Source organism: Gymnoscopelus braueri, assembly GCF_963280865.1.
Source record: "Gymnoscopelus braueri genome assembly, chromosome: 6".
Taxonomy (NCBI): Eukaryota; Metazoa; Chordata; class Actinopteri; order Myctophiformes; family Myctophidae; genus Gymnoscopelus; species Gymnoscopelus braueri.
Window position 1 is genome coordinate 5933146 of NC_137607.1, and position 22497 is coordinate 5955642.

Here is a 22497-nt window from a genome sequence, read left to right on the forward strand (position 1 = left end):
CAATCTTCAGATTATTCTTTTTACTCATGAAGGGTAATTTTGATATTCTGGCCAATGATTGTGATAAAAAATAGTTGAAAGAAGGCATTGTCTTCAATTATTATCATAATAGAATAGAACAGAATTGTTTTTCTTTTTTCATATTTACCTCAATAATTGTACATTTATCTGTACATTGCCCACAACATTTAACCCAGTGTTCGCTGCACCCCCCCTTACTTCAGTGTTCCCGGTCAAATTTGTCCGGCCTGTTTTCATGCTTTTAAAATAACATAAACCACATAAATCATCATTTTGTTCAACCAGTGCTCAACAGGGGTCTTTCCGGTGATTACATAAAGAACAAACACTGAAGATTATAATCATAAATACAAATGGAGACCATAATTTGTACATATACAGAACATCAACATGCACAGTCTTCTTTGTGTGTGTGTGTGTGTGTGTGTGTGTGTGTGTGTGTGTGTGTGTGTGTGTGTGTGTGTGTGTGTGTGTGTGTGTGTGTGTGTGTGTGTGTGTGTGTGTGTGTGTGTGTGTGTGTTTAGGTTGCAGTATTTAGGTCAATATCATGGTTAGTCATGGTCAGTATCATGTCAGTATCATGGTCAGTATCTGGTCAGTATCTGGTCAGTATCATATCATGTGTTTTCCATCTCCTGGATGAACATAATATAGTGTTTCCCATTCAATTCCTATGGCGGTCATTTTTGACCGGGAACAATAAGGGTATAACAAAGTTGAATAAACGAAAATGGTCATCACTATCTTTATATGTTCACATGCCTAGTGGGAGGAAATCATGTCTCAAGGCATCCAGATGAAAAAGTTATGATTCAGGAAAGTTGGAAATCGGACAGATTTGACCGGAACACTGCAGGAGGGTTTGACCCATTAAGACCTGAGGTTCAGATTCTACAAAATGTCTTAAATTCTAACAGTTTTTTGAAAAAACACGTATGTTTCTTTATCAGTGGTTCTCAAACTATTTCATGTCAAGGACCCCAAAATGTATATGTATTTGGCTGTGGACCCCCATCTCAAAATATTTTGTTCCAGGGACCCCCAGAAGCAACGATTTGAGTTACAAATGTTCGCTTTCAAAATTTATATATTCAAAGATTTGCACAAAATGTTCTCGATTTTTCTAAAATATCAGATCTACAAGCTCATAGCGCGACACTCGGTGCTGCGCTATGAGTGAACACACTGTGAATATGAAGCCATTTCAAACTCTCCTTACCAGGTACCAAGATCAGAATGTCCAGGATCACACTGATTGTCTTAAGAAACCTCATGGTATCTTGAGGTGAAAACTGACCCCAGCATCAAGTAACTGCAATGAAAGACACACTTCACAACCAACTAATGTACTGTACTCTCTGTTCTGCAATAAGTTGTCCATAAATCTATGTTTATACTGAGTCTCAGCAATGTTAATGTTACATTTTTATGTTTATGCTGTATTTTTGATATAATATCACATGGATTTATTAAACATTTTTTAGTTTTATTTGGACCACTTTTTCTGAATGGTGTGAATGTATCAGTATAAGATACAATCACCTCAGTGAAAATATAAAGTATCATTGTTACTCATAGTCAGGGGATATTGGCAGAATATTTTCCAATCTTGGAATAAATTCCTTACCAAAAAAAATCTTCACCAATGTGTTTGTAAAGGTGTCTAGTAACACATCTCACAAAGACTGAAATGCAGTCCCCCTAGGAGAATTTTTGACAGCTCCTTAAAGTTGGGGTACCCACCATAACCTTGGTTTAAAAAAAATCCCCCCAAAAAAATCAAAATGTAATTCTGTTTTAAGTAGCATGTGAGGGGTCAAACTAGGGTGTTTTTATGATTCTGAATCCATTGCAAGCATTTGTTTTGCACCAAAACCACTCCTTGGGCTAAAAACGGCCATAGCCATCCTTTTCCAGGTATACTTTTTGTGTAAAAAGCCCATTGAGATTCTGTCTCTCCTTTCTTTTTAAATTGCTTAAAATATTTCCCGTTCATGCCAGCCATGATGTGAAAGTGAGTTCTTTGAAGATTAAGTAAGGTATGCTGGAGGAAGCTTATTAATGATTCATTCTTTAGATAAAAGGACTAAAGAGTCATCCCCACTATAGCCTCTGTACACCATGCAGCACAAACTGCAATGCTATGACAACGTCAGTCCTCTTTGCTATAAGCAAATGGATGGTCAGTGTGAGTCATGTTCGTGTTCGCAAAAATATTGTTATTTTCTTATTTTTTTATTACTTAATAAAACTACGAGTGGTTCTAGTCACACAGACCTCCTCAGACGCCACAAAAATGGTTATGTTGAAAGAACATCATAAACTTCATCATTTTCATATATATATTGTTCCATACATGGAGCAGCTGATATAATTTTCTATAGGTCCTGAATACTGGTCACGCTATCAAAATAAATCTCAAAGATGTTTCATTTTATTTATTTTGAAAGCAAGGTAAATTATTTGAAATACAATTAATTCAGAGCCTATATCCAGCTGTGAGGCATACACTACCCACTGTGCTACATGTAGCCATGGACATTGAACACCAACCAGTCCACAGCTACAGTAGCTACTAGGGTTAAGATGTCTTGATGAAGTCTGATGCATTGTAGGTGTTGAAGTGGGAACCTTCTGACCTTAATTTCTCCAAAACCGTTAATCAGTATAAAATTGGGTTCTGAGTGAAAGGAGGATTTGCAGAACAGTTTAAGGTGTAGTATGTGTTGTGTATGTATTATAAACATTGTTGGAGTTCTGGCAATTTAATTAAGAGCTAAAATGTCTTCAAGTTACAGTGGTGATTTAATGTGTGTGTATGTGAAAGAGCAAGTTCAAAATGAATGACCATGATCCTAAAAGCAAAAGGATTAAAACAGTGAGTCCAGTTCAACAAAACTCATTCAATGAAAACTCTATCTGTCTGTACATTCATTATATGACACTGCCTTCACAGTAAAATTCTCAGTGTCAATTTAAATTGGAGAGTGTTTCTACACTCTCAGTAAAGCGGCCCAAATGGGTTGGATCCACTAGTACACGCTCAGACAGAGTTATTAACAGTTAGGATATTACTGCAGCTGAATGAAACCAAAGAACTGAGATTATTACACAAGCACAACATAATTAAATAATAATAGTAATAATATGATAATAGTTAAATACATCTTCCTGAAGTCACAAGTTTAACAAATTATTACAAAATTATTAACTTCATTTCCTGAGCTTTCATAACAGATATATATCATAGCAAAGCATTATATTTACATGCATCTTCTATAAATCTATACTATAAATGCTGTCGATGAATAAAACACTCCTTTAGTTAAAAAAAATAAAAAATTCAGAGGAGCTTGTCAATATGCTCCCATCCCTTAGAAGCAGGTTGTGATTTGCTGGTGGGATTTTCCCCTCTCTGGTCAATAAATCAATGGTTTTGGTTATTTATTTTTTGTCCCTGGTGCCCGCCAACTTGCCCCACACATACATATTGAACATATTTACATAATAAATGATCTAGTAATGTTAATAGTAAAGTTAATACAGTCATTGTCTCACAAACCTTTAAATAATCTCTGTCCTGTTTCATAAGCAAGCAGAATAATTCGTGATACATTTAGATGATGACGTTCTGCCTCTTTAACTCTAGATGGCAGCAGAATAATCCAATAATTAGGTTCAGCATCACATATTGTGAGATGCAGACAGAATAAGAAAGACTTTTACTTTGTTTTTTTCTTTGCCTTTTTGGTTTTATCCACAGTGGAATAGATTGCAGAGACGTCTTCCTTCACAGTGGAATAGATCACATCTTCATGTCCTGCTTCACCAGACCTGAGAAGAACAATACACATCCATTCATACTAATGTAGAGAAGAACTACACATGCAACCCTAATGGCTCTTCAGCAGCACAGGAAACATACTTCTGTAAAACACAACTTCTCTATGGTCTTATTTAAAATAATTTATGTCTAATTAAAATATTGGAAATGCATCTGGATTTGTGAATTTGTTTTTCTGACTCTCAGTGCATAGTTGATCTTAATTACAATGTAATTACAATTACAATTAAATCATGTTTTATAACTTACAGTGTGTGTTGCAGGGCTGTGTTGTTGTGATCTGCTTGGGTCCTGCTGGTCCCTGGGTTGAATGTCACTGAAGAATAGACAACATCCTCCTCTTGCTGAGCAATACAAGATAAAAATGGCAAAAGTGTAATTAGTAATGAAATGTAATGCTGAAACCCAGAATTCTTTAAATTATTATATTTTTTTATTACATTGTCTCCAACAGCTATTTACAGTGCAGTTGTTAGACAATCACCCTATCAATTTATCATAATCTGTATAACTAACAGATGATAGTAGATAGGATATACAAATAAACTGTCTATTTGTTTGTAGAGAAAAGAAGAGAAGAGGAGAGAAGAGGAGGGGGGGAGGAGGAGAAAAAAGAGGCATCGTTTGCATGACTGTTAGAAGAGTACAGTTTAAAGTTTCCTTCTCCTTTCTCATGCTGTGAGGATGACAAGACAAGTTTTGAAAAAGGAACTCTAAGGGTGTGTTCACACTGTCTGTTAGTTATGAAGAAAAAATGCTGCCTAGAGCGCTTTTTATGCTGAAAATAAGCAAAAGAGGAGGAGGGTGATGGTAGTCGGGTGTGGCTGCATAACCTCATGTAACATGTCACTCATGGCTGACAACACTACTGTTAATATCACAACTTCGTCTAGGAGCTGGTTGAAGCTAGTTTTAACCCCTTTAGCCCCATCATCCATATTCTGGGAAAGCTTTTGCAGTATGGGGTTTAATTGTTAAAGTGGAGATGACATGTAAAATGTCTCTTAGACTAGAGCATTGGTTCTCAAAGTGGGGTCCGGGGACCCCCAGGGGTACTTGAGTGGGTTCCAGGGGGTCCCCAGCTAAATGATGGATAGGAACCAAATGGACCCTTATCGGTCTGTAACTCTGAGAGTGTACAAATGGAACCAAATGGACCCTAACGGGTCCATTTGGTTCCATTTGTACACTCTCAGAGTTAAATTAACATTGATTTTACAATATAAATTGGGGTCCCAGAGATATAAATGCCATTAAATGGGGGTCCGTAGCCCTAATGCATGTCAAAATGAGGGTCCTTGAAATTAAAATGGTTGAGAATCACTGCTAGAGAGCCGTAAAAATCTTCTCTTATGGGGGTCCCTGCCATATCTTTTCAAATGGGGTCCGCGGGCTAATAAGTGTCAATTTGGGGGTCCTTGGCACAAAAAAGTTTGAGAACCACTGGACTAGAGGACATGCTCAGTTATATTTGGCACCGAACCTATTTATTAACGATATGTTCTAAAATATATATGTTTGGGTATTTTTATATCAAAATCCAATCTTGATTACTTTGAGTAAAAGAAAACATAAGGCGTGCTTATATCAGCAGGTACAAATCAAATACAAAATCAATAATAACATGACATCCACCCATCAATCAATCTTCCACACAGACCTAAGCTTCATTATGCCAGAGGAGAGTGCTGTATGTAGTTACTACTGTATCCAACATGGAGTAACATGTTGCAACATACTTCATGCTAAACAAGGGCTAATTTGATGACTTATTGCTGAGGGTTGTGCCAGCAATATCAAGACACAATTTATCATGATTAGCCAGTTAATAAAACCCTCCCACGTGACTCTGAGGGGACGGGAGCTTCAACATGGAACAGAACAGAAAAGAGATGTATACAGTAGTTTGCGTGACTGTTATGAGTCAGGAGCGTGTGTTGTAATCTAAATAAATATTATGTTAATTAGAAAGGAGAAGGGATCTCCTTTCTGTGTGAGAAAAGTGCAGAACCCCACATTTTTGGAGAAATAAATTGTAATTAAACTGTGTTCTGGTGGGTTTCTTGGGTAAAGGGTTCAAGTGTAAATCAAAGACCATGTGACCTTTAGACACAGTACCTGTCCAGGGGGGTGTGAAGCAGACTGACGGGATGGGAGCTTCAACATGGAGTAAAGAGGGATCTCCTCAGTAGGAGGATGAGGAGAGGACAGAGAGTGGTGCTGGACTGTGGAGTAGACACTGTTGATCTGAGAGGAGGGACAATGAGAGGAAGAGTCTTGATGCACCTGCAGGACTGAAGGGTCTGAGCTCCTCCCACTGACCACTGGGACAGACGCCAAGCTCCTCCCACTGACCACTGGGACAGATGCCAAGCCCCTCCCACTGACCACTGGGACAGATGCCAAGCTCCTCCCACTGACCATAGGGACAGCTGCAGGCTGTTGTGGGGTAAAACAGAAAATAAAACAGATGGTTTCAGTGACATTTTATGTCTGTAGTATATATAGTGTTAACATTGAAGATACAGATTTTTTTTTTTTTTTAAACATCTCAAATTAAAACAGGAAAATCCAAACAAATAAATACCTCTTGGTCTGAATTTGTCCTTTTCTTCCTGTCAAATCAAAAGACTTAACTTATTATTTAAATAATTTAGTGATGAATGAAATTGCAATAATCTTAGTCTAAGTCTGAAATGGAATCTGCTGTCAAAAGCTCACAATTAAAAAGTTCATGTTTGTTATAAAAGTGGGTGTAACATTTTACATCACAGTACTGCTTCATCAAAATGAGTACACACATGCACACATGCACGCACGCACGCACGCACGCACGCACGCACGCACGCACGCACGCACGCACGCACGCACGCGCACACACACACACACACACACACACACACACACACACACACACACACACACACACACACACACACACACACACACACACACACACACACACATGCACATACACACATACACACATACATACACACACACACACACACACACACACACACACACACACACACACACACACACACACACACGCATGCACGCTCACCTGACCCAGAAAACAATGGTGAAAACCAAAATCAGCACAAACAGTGAAACTGCAACTCCAGATATTAGAGCAACATTGTTGGCTTTGGAGAAACACAATAAAAATAAGGAGAGAAGTTAAAATGTGCATTTCTGATGGTTGTTTTTCTAAAGTTATTATTGATTACTGTGTGTGGTGTCTAATATTACACCAACTTTGGACAACACTTGACAAAAAGAAATCATTGTTCTTTGCAATTCTAAGTTTAGAAAAACTTGACCTACTCACATAAGTTATCAATAGAGAAGGAAATCAATCAACAATGTATTCAGTATGGTTTTCTTGTGCTTTATATAGTTTTAAATAATTACATCTAAAACTCCATTATACACTTTAGTAGATTTAGTTGTCAGGTTACAGACTATTACAGACAGAATGTTATTACAATCATTCCTTCCAACGACTTCCTCTGTCTACTCACTGTCTATCAGTGGTGTAAAGTCACTAAGTACATGTACTTAAGTACAATTTTGAAGTACTTTTAACTTCCTGGAATATTTCCAATTTTCTATACTTTTACTTCTACTCCACTACATCTCAGAGACAAATATTGTACATTTACTCAACTACAGTTATTTGCAACTTTAGTTATAAATACTTTGTGGATTTTGATTGTTAACAAAACATACTTAAGCCATATTTAAACTTTGGCTATTTAAAAATTGCTGATTTACAAGCTCACAACACGTTGCGATGCGACCCGTTGTGAGCTTGTAGATCTTCTTTTTTCATAATATTTTAAATACATTTTAGACATATGATAACTTGTGAAACGGGACATTTTGCATAATGAATACTTTTACTTTTGGTACTTTAATTATATTTTGATGCTAATACTTTTGTATTTTACTCAAGTACTTTGAAGTAAAACAAATCTAAGTAGGCCTACTTTTTCCACCAGTGCTGTCCATGTGCAGCAGCACCTCAGTAGAGTTGTTTTCTCCCAGTGAGTTCCTGGTGTGACAGAAGTACAGTCCAGTGTGGGAGGGCTGCAGAGAGGCCAGAACCAGCACCTGTCCTGACCCTACCTGGACCAGGGAGCTGGAACCAGGAGGCCCAGTCCTCTTGTACCAGGTGTAGTTGTGTACTGGTGGGTTAGCGTCACTGCTGCAGCTCAAGTTCACACTGCTGCCCTCTGCTGGACTGTCTGGTGGACTGACCTCCACCAACACATTCACTGGTGCATCTTGATAGAAACATCAAAAATACAAATTACTTTTGATAATATACTAGATATTGTTATATAAATACATATTTTAATTGGACTATGACATTATTTATGTATTTACTTACAGAGAACATTAATGGGACGAGGTGATGACGTTTGGGATCCATGTTTGTTGGTGACCTGACAGGTGTACTGTCTAGAGTCTGCAGGAGACACATTGTCCTTTACCAGCTGAGGACCAGTGGAGATAAAGCTGCTTCCTCTGTCTCTGTACCAGGTGTAGTTGTCTACTGGTGGGTTGGCATCACTGCTGCAGGTCAGAGTCACTTTACTGCCCTCAACTACTTCTCCTGGTGGATTCACTGATATTGTGGTCATTACTGGAGGGTCTGTGGAGGAATATTTGCTGAGTTTACAAAACATAGGTTACAATATTTGATTTTCTTGGTATGAACAATGACAATAATTCATGTGTTTGAATAATATGGTGTACACTATTACACCGGCTTTCAGCTGTCAAAAGGATCAAGCAAATAATGACATTCAATTTGATTTTAATTAAATCAAAACCTCACACTGAACATGAAGAGTGACTCCAGGTGAAGTGACTGTGGTAATGTAGTTCTTTGCCTGACAGGAGTATCTTCCACTGTCACTGGGTTGGATGTTAGAGATGGTCATTATCTTCTCCTGTGTCACTTCAGTGTTGTCTTTGAGAAGGATGTAGCTCTGGATTGGTGGATTTGAACCACTGCTGCTGCAGGTCAAAGTGACTGAGCTTCCTTTGACAACATCTCCTGGCGGACTTACTGACAAAACAGCATTCTTGGGACCATCTGTTGGAGAAATACATTATTTAAAAGTACTTTATAGATGGAGTGACAATTTATTTCCCAGTAAATCTTGTAGATCAGCCTTTTTCGATGCGCGACACCGTCGTAGGACAGGGCATAAGCTTGTAGACTTGATTTGAATTTGATATACATTTTCACCTGTATAAAATATTCAAGCAGAATTTACAGTGAAATGTTATCTAGTTTTTAGACTTCATTGACGGTTTACAAGCCATTCTAGCTCAGCCCATGGCAGTGATATGTTTGTCTTGAAGTGACTCATATCCCCTCTTGCTAAATATAACTTTCTGAGAATATTGTTCACTAGTGGATGCTATATCAATGCAGTATGATTCTTATCTGAATGTAAGTAGTAAGCTTGTATTAATGGAATGCATGAGAGAATGAAACACAGAGAAAACATATTCAGACAAAGAAAAAGAAAGAGCTCACATGAACTCATATAAACTCACAATGCACATTCAACTTCACAGCATTAGACTTCCATGTCTCTTGTCCTTCAACAGCACACTGGTAACGCCCAGCATCCTCTACTTTAGCCTGGAATTTTGAGTTGTATACTCGTTGTCCATCTTTAAACCAGACAATGTAGGGTTGTGGTTTACAAGATGTTTGACAGGTGAGTGTCACCCGTTTCCCCTCTGACACAGTGGGAGGAGTCACCTGTACAGACAGTTCTGATCAGAAGAATAAAAACAAGATGGACGTCAGTTGGTGAGATTGTCAGGAAAGATTTGTCTTTGATTACATGAAAGGTTAAAAAAAGTACTCTTGTTTACCTGTTACAGACAAATATACTGGTTGTTTACTGGACATCGATTTATCTGTTGTCAAAAACCTGAAGTAATACTCTTTCTTATCACTGGCTTCTATGTTGTTGATCCTGAGGGTACAATCATTGAGTCTATCACCAATGTATTGAAAACGATCCTCTAGTCGTGAATTGACTTGATTACGGCCCTTGAACCAGAATGCATCATTGACAGTGAGACCTTTTGGGTATTTATATGAACAGACAATATTTACTGATGATCCTATCATGACACATGGAGATGGATTGGTGAAGGTCACTCCATACTCATCACTACAAACACCTGTAAAAGACAAAAAAATAACAACTGTCAACAAAAATGGTCAATCTTCAGATTATTCTTTTTAATCATGAAGGGTAATTTTGATATTCTGGCCAATGATTGTGATACAAATAGTTGAAAGTAGGTATTGTCTTCAATTATTATCATAATAGAATAGAACAGAATTGTTTTTGTTTTTTCATATTTACCTCAATAATTGTACATTTATCTGTACATTGCCCACAACATTTAACCCTCCTGCAGTGTTCGCTGCACCCCCCCTTACTTCAGTGTTCCCGGTCAAATTTGACCGGCCTGTTTTCATGCTTTTAAAATAACATAAACCACATAAATCATCATTTTGTTCAACCAGTGCTCAACAGGGGTCTCTCCGGTGATTATATAAAGAACAAACACTGAAGATTATAATCATAAATACAAATTCAAAATGGAGACCATAATTTGTACATATACAAAACATCAACACTTCTGTGTGTGTGTGTGTGTGTGTGTGTGTGTGTGTGTGTGTGTGTGTGTGTGTGTGTGTGTGTGTGTGTGTGTGTGTGTGTGTGTGTGTGTGTGTGTGTGTGTGTGTGTGTGTGTGTGTGTGTGTGTGTTTTTTGGTTGCAGTATTTAGGTCAATATCATATCAGTATCATGGTCAGTATCTGGTCAGTATCATATCATGTAGTCTTTCCCATTCATTTCCTATGGCGGTCATTTTTGACCGGGAACAATAACAAAGTTGAATAAACGACTGAAAACTCTGTGAAAATGGTCATCACTATTTTTATATGTTCACATGCCTAGTGACCGGAACACTGCAGGAGGGTTTAACCCATTAAGGCCTGCAGGTTCCGATTCTACAAAATGTCTTCTAAATCCTAACATTTTTTGAAAAAAACATATGTTGCTATGTCAGTGGGTCTCAAACTATTTCATGTCAAGGACCCCAAGATGTATATGTATTTGGCTGTGGACCCCCATCTCAAAATATTTTGTTCCAGGGACCCCCAGAAGCAAAGATTTGAGAAAATGTTTGCTATAAAAAATATATATATATTCAAATTTTCATGATTTTTCTAAAGTATCAGATCCGCGCTATGAGTGAACACACTGTGAATATGAAACCATTATAATAAACTCTCCTTACCAGGTACCAAGATCAGAATGTCCAGGATCACACTGATTGTCTTTAGAAACCTCATGGTATCTTGAGGTGAAAACTGACCCCAGCATCAAGTAACTGCAATGAAAGACACACTTCACAACCAACACATGTACTGTACTCTCTGTTCTGTAATAAATGCTGTCAATACATTTATGTCTATACTGAGTCTCAACAATGTTAATGTTACAATTTCATATGTATGCTGTATATGTGATATAATATCACATGGATTTATTAAACGTTTTTTAGTTTTATTTGGACCACTTCTTCACTATTTCTGAATGGTGTGAATGTGTCAGTATAAGATACAATCACCTCAGTAAATATATAAAGTATCATTGTTACTATATAATTCAGACATACTGTACTCACCCGTCTCCAAAGCGTGTCTGTCTAGTCAATAGATTCTCTTGTCAGCTCCTTAAACACGACCACTTGGTCAAGTGACGTGTGTGCTTCTGGTCAGTGTGAATTCACCCTAGTGTCATATTTAGACATCCATGGTAGTTAAATACACTTAGAAATACCACAGCATCACACATTTACATTAACGTCATCTAGACATACTGATAACCATCAACTCCTTAAACACGGCTACTTGGTCAAGTGACGTGTGTGTGAGGGTCAGTGTGAATTCCCCTTAGTGTCATTTTTAGACATCCATATAGTTAAATACACTCATAGAGAAATACCACAGCATCATACATTTACATTAACGTCATCTAGACAACTGATAACCATCAACTCTTAACCCATTAAGACCTGAGGCCCATTCTACAAATGCCTTCTAAACCACTAGTTCTCAAACATTTTCGTGCCAAGGATCCCCCAAAATGATATGTAATTGGCCGCGGACCCCCATCTGAAAATGCTTTGTGCCAGGGACCCCCAGAAGAGAAGATTTATGTTAAAAAAAAAGTATTTCAAGAAGATAAAGATCAAAAATAGCAGAAGTACAAGCTTGCAGCGCGGCACAAAGTGATGCTCTGTAAATACCACAGCATCACATCTACATTAATAGTCATCTAGAGTCTAGAGACTGGTAACCACGTCAACAACGCACACCGAGCAAACTAACAGGGAAGTCAAGGTTAAAACCGTGAGAATGTTTTCTCTCCTCTCTTCCTCCATCTCTACAGAAAAGTTAACTTTTATTTTTGTGTTTTCTAATAGTGTGTTAAAGAAAGCATGCTGTAAAATACAAGGTTGAATGAATGAATGAGTTTTATTTCGAACATTATTAAAAAATAAAGACAAATAGAATACAAAAAACAGAAGAAAAAAAAAAGAAACAATGTCCGAAAAGGAGTAGGATGAAGTGTAAAACGTATAAACCCCTACCCCCTTTTTCACTAGTAATTTTCAAAAATGTTCTAAATGTATTCACAACCTAAACATCTCCACTGCATGTTAAAAAGAAAACATAAAAATAGAGCAATAAAAATAACCGCAGTAATAACAGAGATAAAATAAAATAAAACCAACCCTACTAGTAGATACTCTATCTACAGGGATGCCAGGACGCAATGGGTCAACATGGCCCCTACTCAAGCAAATACTTCTTAAATATGACATTTTTATATGCCTTCTTGAAGTGATTCATATTTTGACTTTGTTGTACCTCCAAACTCAGTCCATTCCATAATTTCACTCCATGAACTGAAATGCACATACTTTTCAATGTTGAATTAACACAATGCATTTTGAGATTAAACTCCCGTCTTAAATTGTAACCCCCCTCACTTTCACCAATTTTTTTTTTGTATGTTACCTGGCAATAGTTTATTTCTTGCAAACCAATGTTTTAGTTTATTCATTTCTGTAGTGGTGAGCTCCAAAAGCTGCTGTAGATTTTCCCCTGAACAAAATGCATTGGTACTGTATCATCTGCAAATAAAACAAATTTCAACCTATTTGACACACTACATACATATATCATTGATGTATAAAATAAACAGTATTGGGCCTAACACTGACCCCTGTGGGACTCCACAAGTAATGTCAGCCCATGATGATTTATAGTCCCCCTGAACAAACTGTTGCCTGTGTTGCATGTAACTTTTCAACCAGTTTAATGCCACCCCCCTTATACTGCACCATACCTTTCAATTTTTTTAATTAATATTTCATGATGGTGTTGAAGGCTTTTTTCAAATCTATAAATACTTCTAAAAAATATTTCTGACTATCAATACAGTTAGTGATCTCCTCTGTTAACTCCATCAGTACCATTGCTGTTGACCTGTTGACTGTCTGTCTGAATGTTATGATTTTTAATGAAATTATCTAATCTAACAATAAACATTTTTTCCAATATTTTGGAGAATTGGCAATGGTTATGAATTGCCAAGGTTATGAATGGTCACAAACAAACGAAAACAATCTCACAATTTCTAAATTTCTTTCATTATTTTTTCATTTCTTTGGATTGGCCTGACATAAATGTATCTAATGCTGATGAAAAGGAAGCAGACACACAAGACCACATTTGTATATTTCCATGATGTTATTGTTTTCATTAACATTTAATGATTATTTATTAGTGGATCTTAGGGACATATAAATGATCATCTCTAACTTTTTTAATAAAACATACTAAAAGACAGAGTCACTTTTCGTCTGAAACTAAGTCGAATGTGATAGCATTACGGCCAGTGTGTGTGTGTGTGTGTCTGTGTGTGTGTGTGTGTGTGTGTGTGTGTGTGTGTGTGTGTGTGTGTGTGTGGGTGTGTGTGGGTGTGGGTGGGTGGGTGGGTGTGTGTGTGTGTGTGTGTGTGTGTGTGTGTGTGTGTGTGTGTGTGTGTGTGTGTGTGTGTGTGGGTGGGTGGGTGGGTGGGTGGGTGTGTGTGTGTGTGTGTGTCTGGTGGCAGAGCCCGGCCTCCGCCTGCAACCCACAACTTGTAGTTCCTCAAAATTGCACCTCCCTAGTTTCACATTTACAATGATAAGGCTAAGTTTGTTAACCGTATTCACGAGCTTCCTTGTACGGTGAACTGTCAACAGGCTCCAGACCACTTGGTCGCTCACACTTGCGCTTCAAGGACGTCTGCAAACGTCACATGAAGTACTGTAGGCAGGCATTGACCTGGGAGGAAGCTGCGAAATACCGTGGCGTTTGGAGTCAGAACCACTGCTTTAGGGTGCAGCATAAACAGGGTTGGAGTTCTGGCAATTTAAGCATTGTGGAGAAATAAGAGCTAAACTGTCTTCAAAAGTGTAGAGAATATGTGTGTAAATGTAGGAGCATTAAAAAATGAATGACCATGATCCCATTACTACTGTATGCACAGAGCAGATAGGCTATAATGACACCAGATTTATGGTAATGTTTTGACATGTCATACGTGTCTGAACTCTGACTGAAGTGTCTAAACTTTGGCCATAACTGATCCTCATCCCAGACGCTTCACACTCGGCTACAAACCGATCCAGTGGGTGAGAGCTGGAGGTCACAGACCCATGATGTCATCAGAACCACATCATCTGCAAAAAGCAGTGATGCAATCCGCAGCCCACCAAACCGCTGTGGCGATCTGCGCCTTTAACGCTGCTCCCTACGTCACATGTTCCCACGCCTCTCCAGGAAACTATGAATGAATCAAAGGGAAGAAGGCGCGCACTATGAGCCGGCTTCTGTCAACCACTGGTGGTGTCGTGTCCTGAGATTCCCTCGCGCTAGTAGCCTACCTCTGGCCCGTTAAACAGTCTGTTTGTTTGTAGCCCACGCTGCGGTGTAATCGACGCGATCGGGGACGTGGATGGTGGTCGTCTACCCGTCGGAGCGCTGCTGCTGTTGTGTCATCTGTTCCAGTCCTCGTTACGGGAGGTAACGCCTGATTATGACAGCTCGCTGGCCTGTGAACATTCACTTGATCTGTATCTGAACATTACATTTTGGAGAACTGTTGAATTGTATTGAACACTGGGGGGTTTGGGGAAACCATTTAATACACTGTTGGCAAATGAGTTACTCTGTGTGTATATAGTGTGTGTATTTTCTTTATGATTTTCTGTGGTACTGTGTGTTCATTGTTTGTTTCAGGGGTTGATATAATATTTTGTCAGTCCCTTGTACAGTTGTAGGTGCTATTGTTATTTAACCCTTTTTGTCAGACTGAGACTCTGACTGGTACCCCGGCAACTACCCCAGCAAACTAATGCACCGCATACCCTCAGACTGATTTGACTACTTCTCGGCCTGGGGCCAATGACCCACCTATTTCCAACACATTTTGCTATGGGATGGCTCAGGGTAGAAGACAAGCAATTAAAAATGGGATTGGTTTTCAAGATAGTCAAAGGGGCTTTGCCCTCAATGCCCTCAATGCCCTCAATACCCTCATACCTGTTATAACTACCTCACCAAAGTTAGTGACACCCACAGGCACAATACTAGAGGGAACGACAACAACGATCTGGTACCACCCACCTATAGAACAAAGACGGGTACATTCTCTTTCTACTGCACTGCCACCAAAGTGTGGAATGCCCTTCCACCATCCCTTAATACATGTGGATCACTGGCTTCCATCTCTCAGGAGGCGGTAGGGGAGGTAGACTCACTTCTACCATAGAAAGGTGATGGCATCCACTGCATACAGTTGTTTTCTTTTTCCCTTCTACTACTCTGTACATATAGCGTTTTATATTTGTTGATGATATTGTACTTTAGAGTTATTTTTATGCTACAGTATGTTGATGAATTGAACACATAGGACCACAATGGAAACAAGTCCCCAGGACTTTTTTGTGTTATCCTTTTAGCTCAAATGTCAGTCTGATTGTACCTTGTGGTGTTTACGTTTCTGCCTAATAAAGTATTCAATCACTCAATCAAAACTCTCCTCCACGACTGCATCTCGAGATCCTGTCCATCCATAAGGTATTATTTACCAGATCCTGTCCATCCATAAGGTTCCATATTTACCAGAAACTGAGTATAGCTGCACTGGGAATTAAAGCAGTGAGTCCAGTTCAACAATCCTCATTTAATGAAAACTCAGTTGTCTTTACATTCATATGACATTGTCTTCACATATAAATAGTAACATTCTCAGAGTTCATTTAAATCTGAGAGTGTTTCTACACTCTCAGAATTAAATGGGCCAAAATGGGTTTAATTTGTTCCTTTTTAAACTCAGTTAAATTAACATTTAGGATGTTACTGTAGCTGAATACAACCAAAAAACTGTGATTATAACACTAGCAAAACATCGGTTTCAATAAATATTCTTGAATCACAAGTTTAACAAATTATTACAGAATTTGACTCCTTTCCTGAGCTTTCATAACCAATGGATATCATAGCAAAGCAATACATTTACAAAAAAGGAAGCATTCCTTAAAAAATAGAACATTTCAGAGGAGCTTGTCAACGTGATATGAACTCATCTCTTAGAAGCAGGTTGTAATTTGTTGGGGGGATTTCCCCCTCTGGTCTAAAGATCTATGGTTTTGGTTTTTCATCCACAATTATATTATATTTCTATAACCCGCACACAGGTATTTCAAATGCAACATATTTACTTAATAAAAGATCTAGTCATGTGAAAGTTAATACAGTCATTGTCTCACAACTTAAAATGCTCATGTTTCATAATTATGCAAGCAGGAATATTCATGATATACAGATAAAGATGATGAAGTTCTGCCTCTTAAACTGTAGATGGCACTAGAATATCATCCAAGAATTAGGTTCAGCATCACATAGTGTGAGATGCAGTTTTGTAACAGATACTTTGGTTTTACTTTGGTTTACTTTTCTTTGCCTTTTTAGTTTTATCCACAGTAGAATAGATTGCAGAGACGTCTTCCTTCACAGTGGAATAGATCATACCTTCATTTCCTGCTTCACCAGACCTGAGAAGAACAATACACATCCATTCATACTAATGTAGAGAAGAACTACACATGTAACCCTTATGGCTCTTCAGCAGCACAGGAAACATACTTCCGTAAAACACAACTTCTCTATATGGTCTTATTTAAAATAATGGATGCATCTGGATTTTTGCATTACATCAACATTTCACAGTTTTCAATGCATGTTATAATTCACAATCAAATAAATGTGTTTTTATAACTTACAGTGTGTGTTGGAGGGCTGTGTTGTGATCTGCAAGGGTCCTGCTGGTCCCTGGTTTGAATGTCACTGAACAATAGTCAACATCCTGTTCTTGCTGAGCAATACAACATAAAAAGAAATGACAAAAGTGCCATCAGTAATGTAACGAAATGAAATGCTGAAACTCAAACAGCTTAAACATCTTTATTTTTTTTTCCCCCAAATACAGTACAAATACACAATCAGCCTGTCAACTTATTACGTTGAATAACTATTAGGTGATAGTTGATACAATATAACTGTCATCTTTGTAGAGAAGAGATGGAAATAAAAGAGAAGTCGATTGCATGACTGTTATGAGTCAGACTATAGTGTAGTGTAATGTAAATTTCAATTATGTAAATAGGAAAGGAGAAGGGATCTCGTCTCTTAACAGTGCAGAAAGACACATGTTTTCAGAAATAAATTGTAATCAAACTGTGTTCTGGTAGATTTCTTGGGTAAAGGATTCAAGTGTAAATCAAAGACCATGTGACCTTTAGACACAGTACCTGTCCAGGGGGGTGTGAAGCAGACTGATGGGACGGGAGCTTCAACATGGAGTAAAGAGGGATCTCCTCAGTAGGAGGATGAGGAGAGGACAGAGAGTGGTGCTGGACTGTGGAGTAGACACTGTTGATCTGAGAGGAGGGACAATGAGAGGAGGAGTCTTGATGCACCTGCAGGACTGAAGGGTCTGAGCTCCTCCCACTGACCACTGGGGCAGATGCCAAGCTCCTCCCACTGACCATAGGGACAGATGCCAAGCTCCTCCCACTGACCAACGGGACAGATGCAGGCTGGTGTGGGACACAACAGAAAGTAAAACATCAGGTGGTTTCAGTGAAACTTAATATGTCTCTCTCTCTCTCTCTCTCTCTCTCTCTCTCTCTCTCTCTCTCTCTCTCTCTCTCTCTCTCTCTCTCTCTCTGTGTGTCTCTCTTCAATGTAAACACAGAACAGACTGTGAGAACAGGGGGGGATATGGACAAATCTTGTTTGAAATGTGCACCTATGAGTGACATTTCCCACAGAGTAGCTGCTGCGCATAATGAATCCATGGTATTTCACGAGCAACGCGGTTTTAACCACTACTCACTCACTCACTCTGCACATGAGTCACAGATCACACAGACATTTATTTTTTATTTAAATTTTTTTCATGCTCCTTTTTTTTTTTTTTTTTGTACATAGTTGTATTTTTTCTGTATTATCTGTATTTTCATATTGATTTTTGAACTGTTTGGTTGCTACTATATATGTCTATGAAATTAATTCAAGGACCCCAACGGAAACAAGTCCGCAAGGACTTTTTTGGCCGGACCTTTTAGACAAAAGCATTATAAATGTAACTGTGTTGTTTTACATTCTTTTGCCTAATAAAAATTTCAATCAAAATCAATCAATGCTACAATAGATGCCAGGGCCTTGCACAGACTTTAGAGAGGGCAGGTGCCCTGATTAACCCGTCAAAAAGCCTATCAACATAAACTAGCAGGTTCACATTTACAGACATCCTGTGCATGAGATAGAGGTGTTAGCCATGTCCTAAAAACACCTCTCACACCCAACCACATATGTCTCAGAACCCCTGAGAATCTACTATTGTTCATAGTAACTCTGAATACCTTTGAGTTGAGCATGCCAGTTCACTTGTTTCTTAATTAAACCAAACTTTATTATTATATTATATATATATATATATATATATATATATATATATTATAATATTTTTTGAGGGAGCCCTGCAGCAGCACAAAAGTTACAACATATAAAAAACTACATAACATAATTCACTCTCATTTCCCAATACAGAGGCAAATTCTATGCCTTAAAAAAGTTTTCAATTTTAATCAATTTCAGTTTTACAAATGTTTGGAAGTAGAGAAAATAGCAGATCTACAAGCTCACAACACGAGCGACATGTCTCATGTGAGAAAAACACTAAATTGGACTCTCATAATGAGCTTTTTATTTGTATTTTATTCCTGTGATTATACAGTATCTACAGTAGTATCAGTGTTACACCTAGGGTGAGCAGGTCAAAACTGTTCATTTTCAGGACAGCAGAGCCTTGTAGGACAGTACTGTGTACTTACACGGCATTTAACTATACAAACTGTTTATGATTACTGACAGTATACACTGCATTTACTGCACACTGTTTACTAGTTAATCTAACTTTTAGTAAATAAAATATACAATAACAATAGCACAGACCACCTAGTGTGCTAGTTTCCCTCCTATAGGGGTCAGTGTTTAGACAGAACATAACACACTTCTAAATATTTAAGGCTATATTAAAGCTGGTATAAGTGGACTCATCTGACCTCTCACTACCTGCATCCTGATGTCTTCTCTGCTTATTACCTAAATGCACTTCCCTTTGACCTGTAGAAAGATACTATTTAGTTAACTGTAGTACAACTCTAATGACATATTAGTAGTTGTGCATATCAGGAACTCAGTAAGTAAACTTTTACTACAAGGAAATGTAGATTTATGGCTACAGCCAACCTTTAACAATGTCAAGCATGCAAAACCTACTGTAATACTTTACTGTTCAGCAGGAGTTACAATTATTCACCATAGAACTGAAATACCATGATGTGGATAAATAGTGACACAGTCAGAATTGGAATTTTAGATATTGTTTTATTGCAGGCACTTTAGCTTAGCATGTGACTATCCATTAATACATGAGTTCAACTTAATCCAAATGTGTTGAACTATCAAAGAAATAAAACAAATATAATGATGCAAATATACAAATACACGTGCGTGCGTGCGTGCGTGCGTGCGTGCGTGCGTGCGTGCGTGCGTGCTTGCGTGCGTAAACTACAGGCCCTGGTGTGTGTGATATGTATCCTCTTTCTCTCACACTGATATCTCTCCTCTCTGACACAATCTGTTCATCTTCATCTCTCCTCTCTGGTCAGTATGGGTGTGATGACTCTGGGAATCTCACTCTTTCAACACAGTTTTATGATAGTGAACATTTTATATTTGTTCTGCTAATCAAATAACAAGCTAGCTGATCTTGGCTTCTCAAGCTGTATTTCAGTGTCCAGGCAGCAGACACTGATAAGCACCTGGTCTATTGTAAATGTAAAGGAATGTCTTCATGCTTCTCTTTCTTTACACGTTGCTTTCCTCTTCTACAACCCTGGTGTCCTGATCAGCAGAGGAGATGAAGCCTCGTCTACGACCAACACTTCCACTGATGTTCACATAATCTGGACTGTCCTCCTGAAACACAGTGAATCATATTCATAATCATCGATACATCATAATCTATAACATTCATCATAAGTAGATAAGTGCAATCAATTACAAATAATGTAGCTTTTCTCACTTCTTTGTCCATGTCAGAATCTTGTTTCCTTTAAAAACAAGAAATATAACATATTTTAAACAATTGTTCTAGGTTTTAATGTGTTGCAATACTGACAAGAACATAACTTTCATTGTGGAGTTATAATGACAGGAAACTCACCAGGCCCACCACATAACCAAAGGAAGCAGCAGTACTGCCAACACCTTGACTCCAATACCAACACGAAGAATGACAAGATGACCTGCAGCAAAATGACACCATATTTAACATTAATTATCACCTGAGAATTAAATAAATTATTAAACATTATTTAAAGTGTGGTTTTCTGGTTCTTTATATATTTTAAATCTAAAACTGCATTATACACTTTAGTAGATTTAGTTGTCAGGTTACAGACTGTAAAGTACATGTTATTACAATCATTCCTTCCAACATCTTCCTCTGTCTACTCACTGTCTATTGTGTCCATGTGCAGCAGCACCTCAGAGTTGTTTTCTCCCAGTGAGTTCCTGGTGTGACAGAAGTACAGTCCAGTGTGGGAGGGCTGCAGAGAGGCCAGAACCAGCACCTGTCCTGACCCTACCTGGACCAGGGAGCTGGAACCAGGAGGCCCAGTCCTCTTGTACCAGGTGTAGTTGTGTACTGGTGGGTTAGCATCGCTGCTGCAGGTCAAGTTCACACTGCTGCCCTCTGCTGGACTGTCTGGTGGACTGACCTCCACCAACACGTTCACTGGTGCATCTTGATAGAAACATAAAAAACACAAATAACCTGTGGTCATAGATATTGTTATATTTATATTAGATTATGAGTAATTGATTTGCAGTATTATTGTCATTTAACTTACAGAGAACATTAATAGGATAAGGTGATGACATCTGGGATCCATGTTTGTTGGTCACCTGACAGGTGTACTGTCCAGAGTCTGCAGGAGACACATTGTCCTTTACCAGCTGAGGACCAGTGGAGATAAAGCTGCTTCCTCTGTCTCTGTACCAGGTGTAGTTGTCTACGGGTGGGTTGGCATCACTGCTGCAGGTCAGAGTCACTTTACTGCCCTCAACTACTTCTCCTGGTGGATTCACTGATATTGTGGTCATTACTGGAGGGTCTGTGGAGGAATAATGGATATTGAAACAATAATAATAATTTACATTAATTGTTGTGTATACAAAGTATAGGTTACAATATTTATTTTCTTGGTATGAACAATGACAATAATATTTTTTTTGAATAATGTGGTGTACACATTACCAACCTGCCATACAATTTGATCTTAATTACATTAAAAACTCACACTGAACATGAAGAGTGACTTCAGGTGAAGTGACTGTGGTAATGTAGTTCTTTGCCTGACAGGAGTATTTTCCATTGTCACTGGGTTGGATGTTAGAGATGGTCATTATCTTCTTCTGTGTCACTTTAACGTTGTCTTTGAGAAGGATGTAGCTCTGGATTGGTGGATTTGAACCACTGCTGCTGCAGGTCAAAGTGACTGAGCTTCCTTTGACAACATCTCCTGGTGGATTTACTGACAAAACAACATTCTTGGGACCATCTGTTGGGAGTAAAAATATATAATAGCTGTAGCTTTAGCAAACTCCTCCTAAGAGGATAATCAGATCCATTTCAAACTCACTCAGTGTAAATAAAATACAGTAATGATGAAAAATGATGAGTTTTTATCACACGCACCAGTGGCACCACCATGGTGATTTTCCATGTTTTGCCATGAAACAGGGAATACTTTGTAACTAGAATGTAAGGTCAAATCAGCCACAAATTTCATGTTTGATATGAGTCATGGCCTGAACACATTT

The 22497-nt window shown here is 38.2% G+C and overlaps 2 protein-coding genes and 1 long non-coding RNA gene across 3 annotated transcripts in view; all 3 read right to left on the reverse strand.

The window, feature by feature from the left end:
- Window positions 1–22497, reverse strand: part of LOC308087637 (B-cell receptor CD22-like) — a 66481-nt gene that overhangs the window by 7423 nt on the left and 36561 nt on the right. The window lies entirely within an intron of this gene.
- Window positions 9825–11688, reverse strand: LOC308087639. Its single transcript, XR_013933354.1, has 3 exons — window positions 11610–11688; window positions 11220–11312; window positions 9825–10087 (listed from the first exon to the last, which is right to left on the reverse strand). It is a non-coding gene; the product is annotated as an uncharacterized lncRNA (long non-coding RNA).
- LOC308087638 (uncharacterized protein) overlaps window positions 16944–22497 on the reverse strand; it is a 38153-nt gene continuing 32599 nt past the window's right edge. The window contains exons 3-5 of the mRNA XM_080431661.1: window positions 17853–18140; window positions 17325–17416; window positions 16944–17096 (exon numbers count right to left, since the gene is read on the reverse strand). Of these exons, the coding sequence (XP_080287787.1) occupies window positions 16982–17096; window positions 17325–17416; window positions 17853–18092 (447 nt within the window). The 5' untranslated portion in view covers window positions 18093–18140 and the 3' untranslated portion in view covers window positions 16944–16981. The remainder of the gene's footprint in view (window positions 17097–17324; window positions 17417–17852; window positions 18141–22497) is intronic.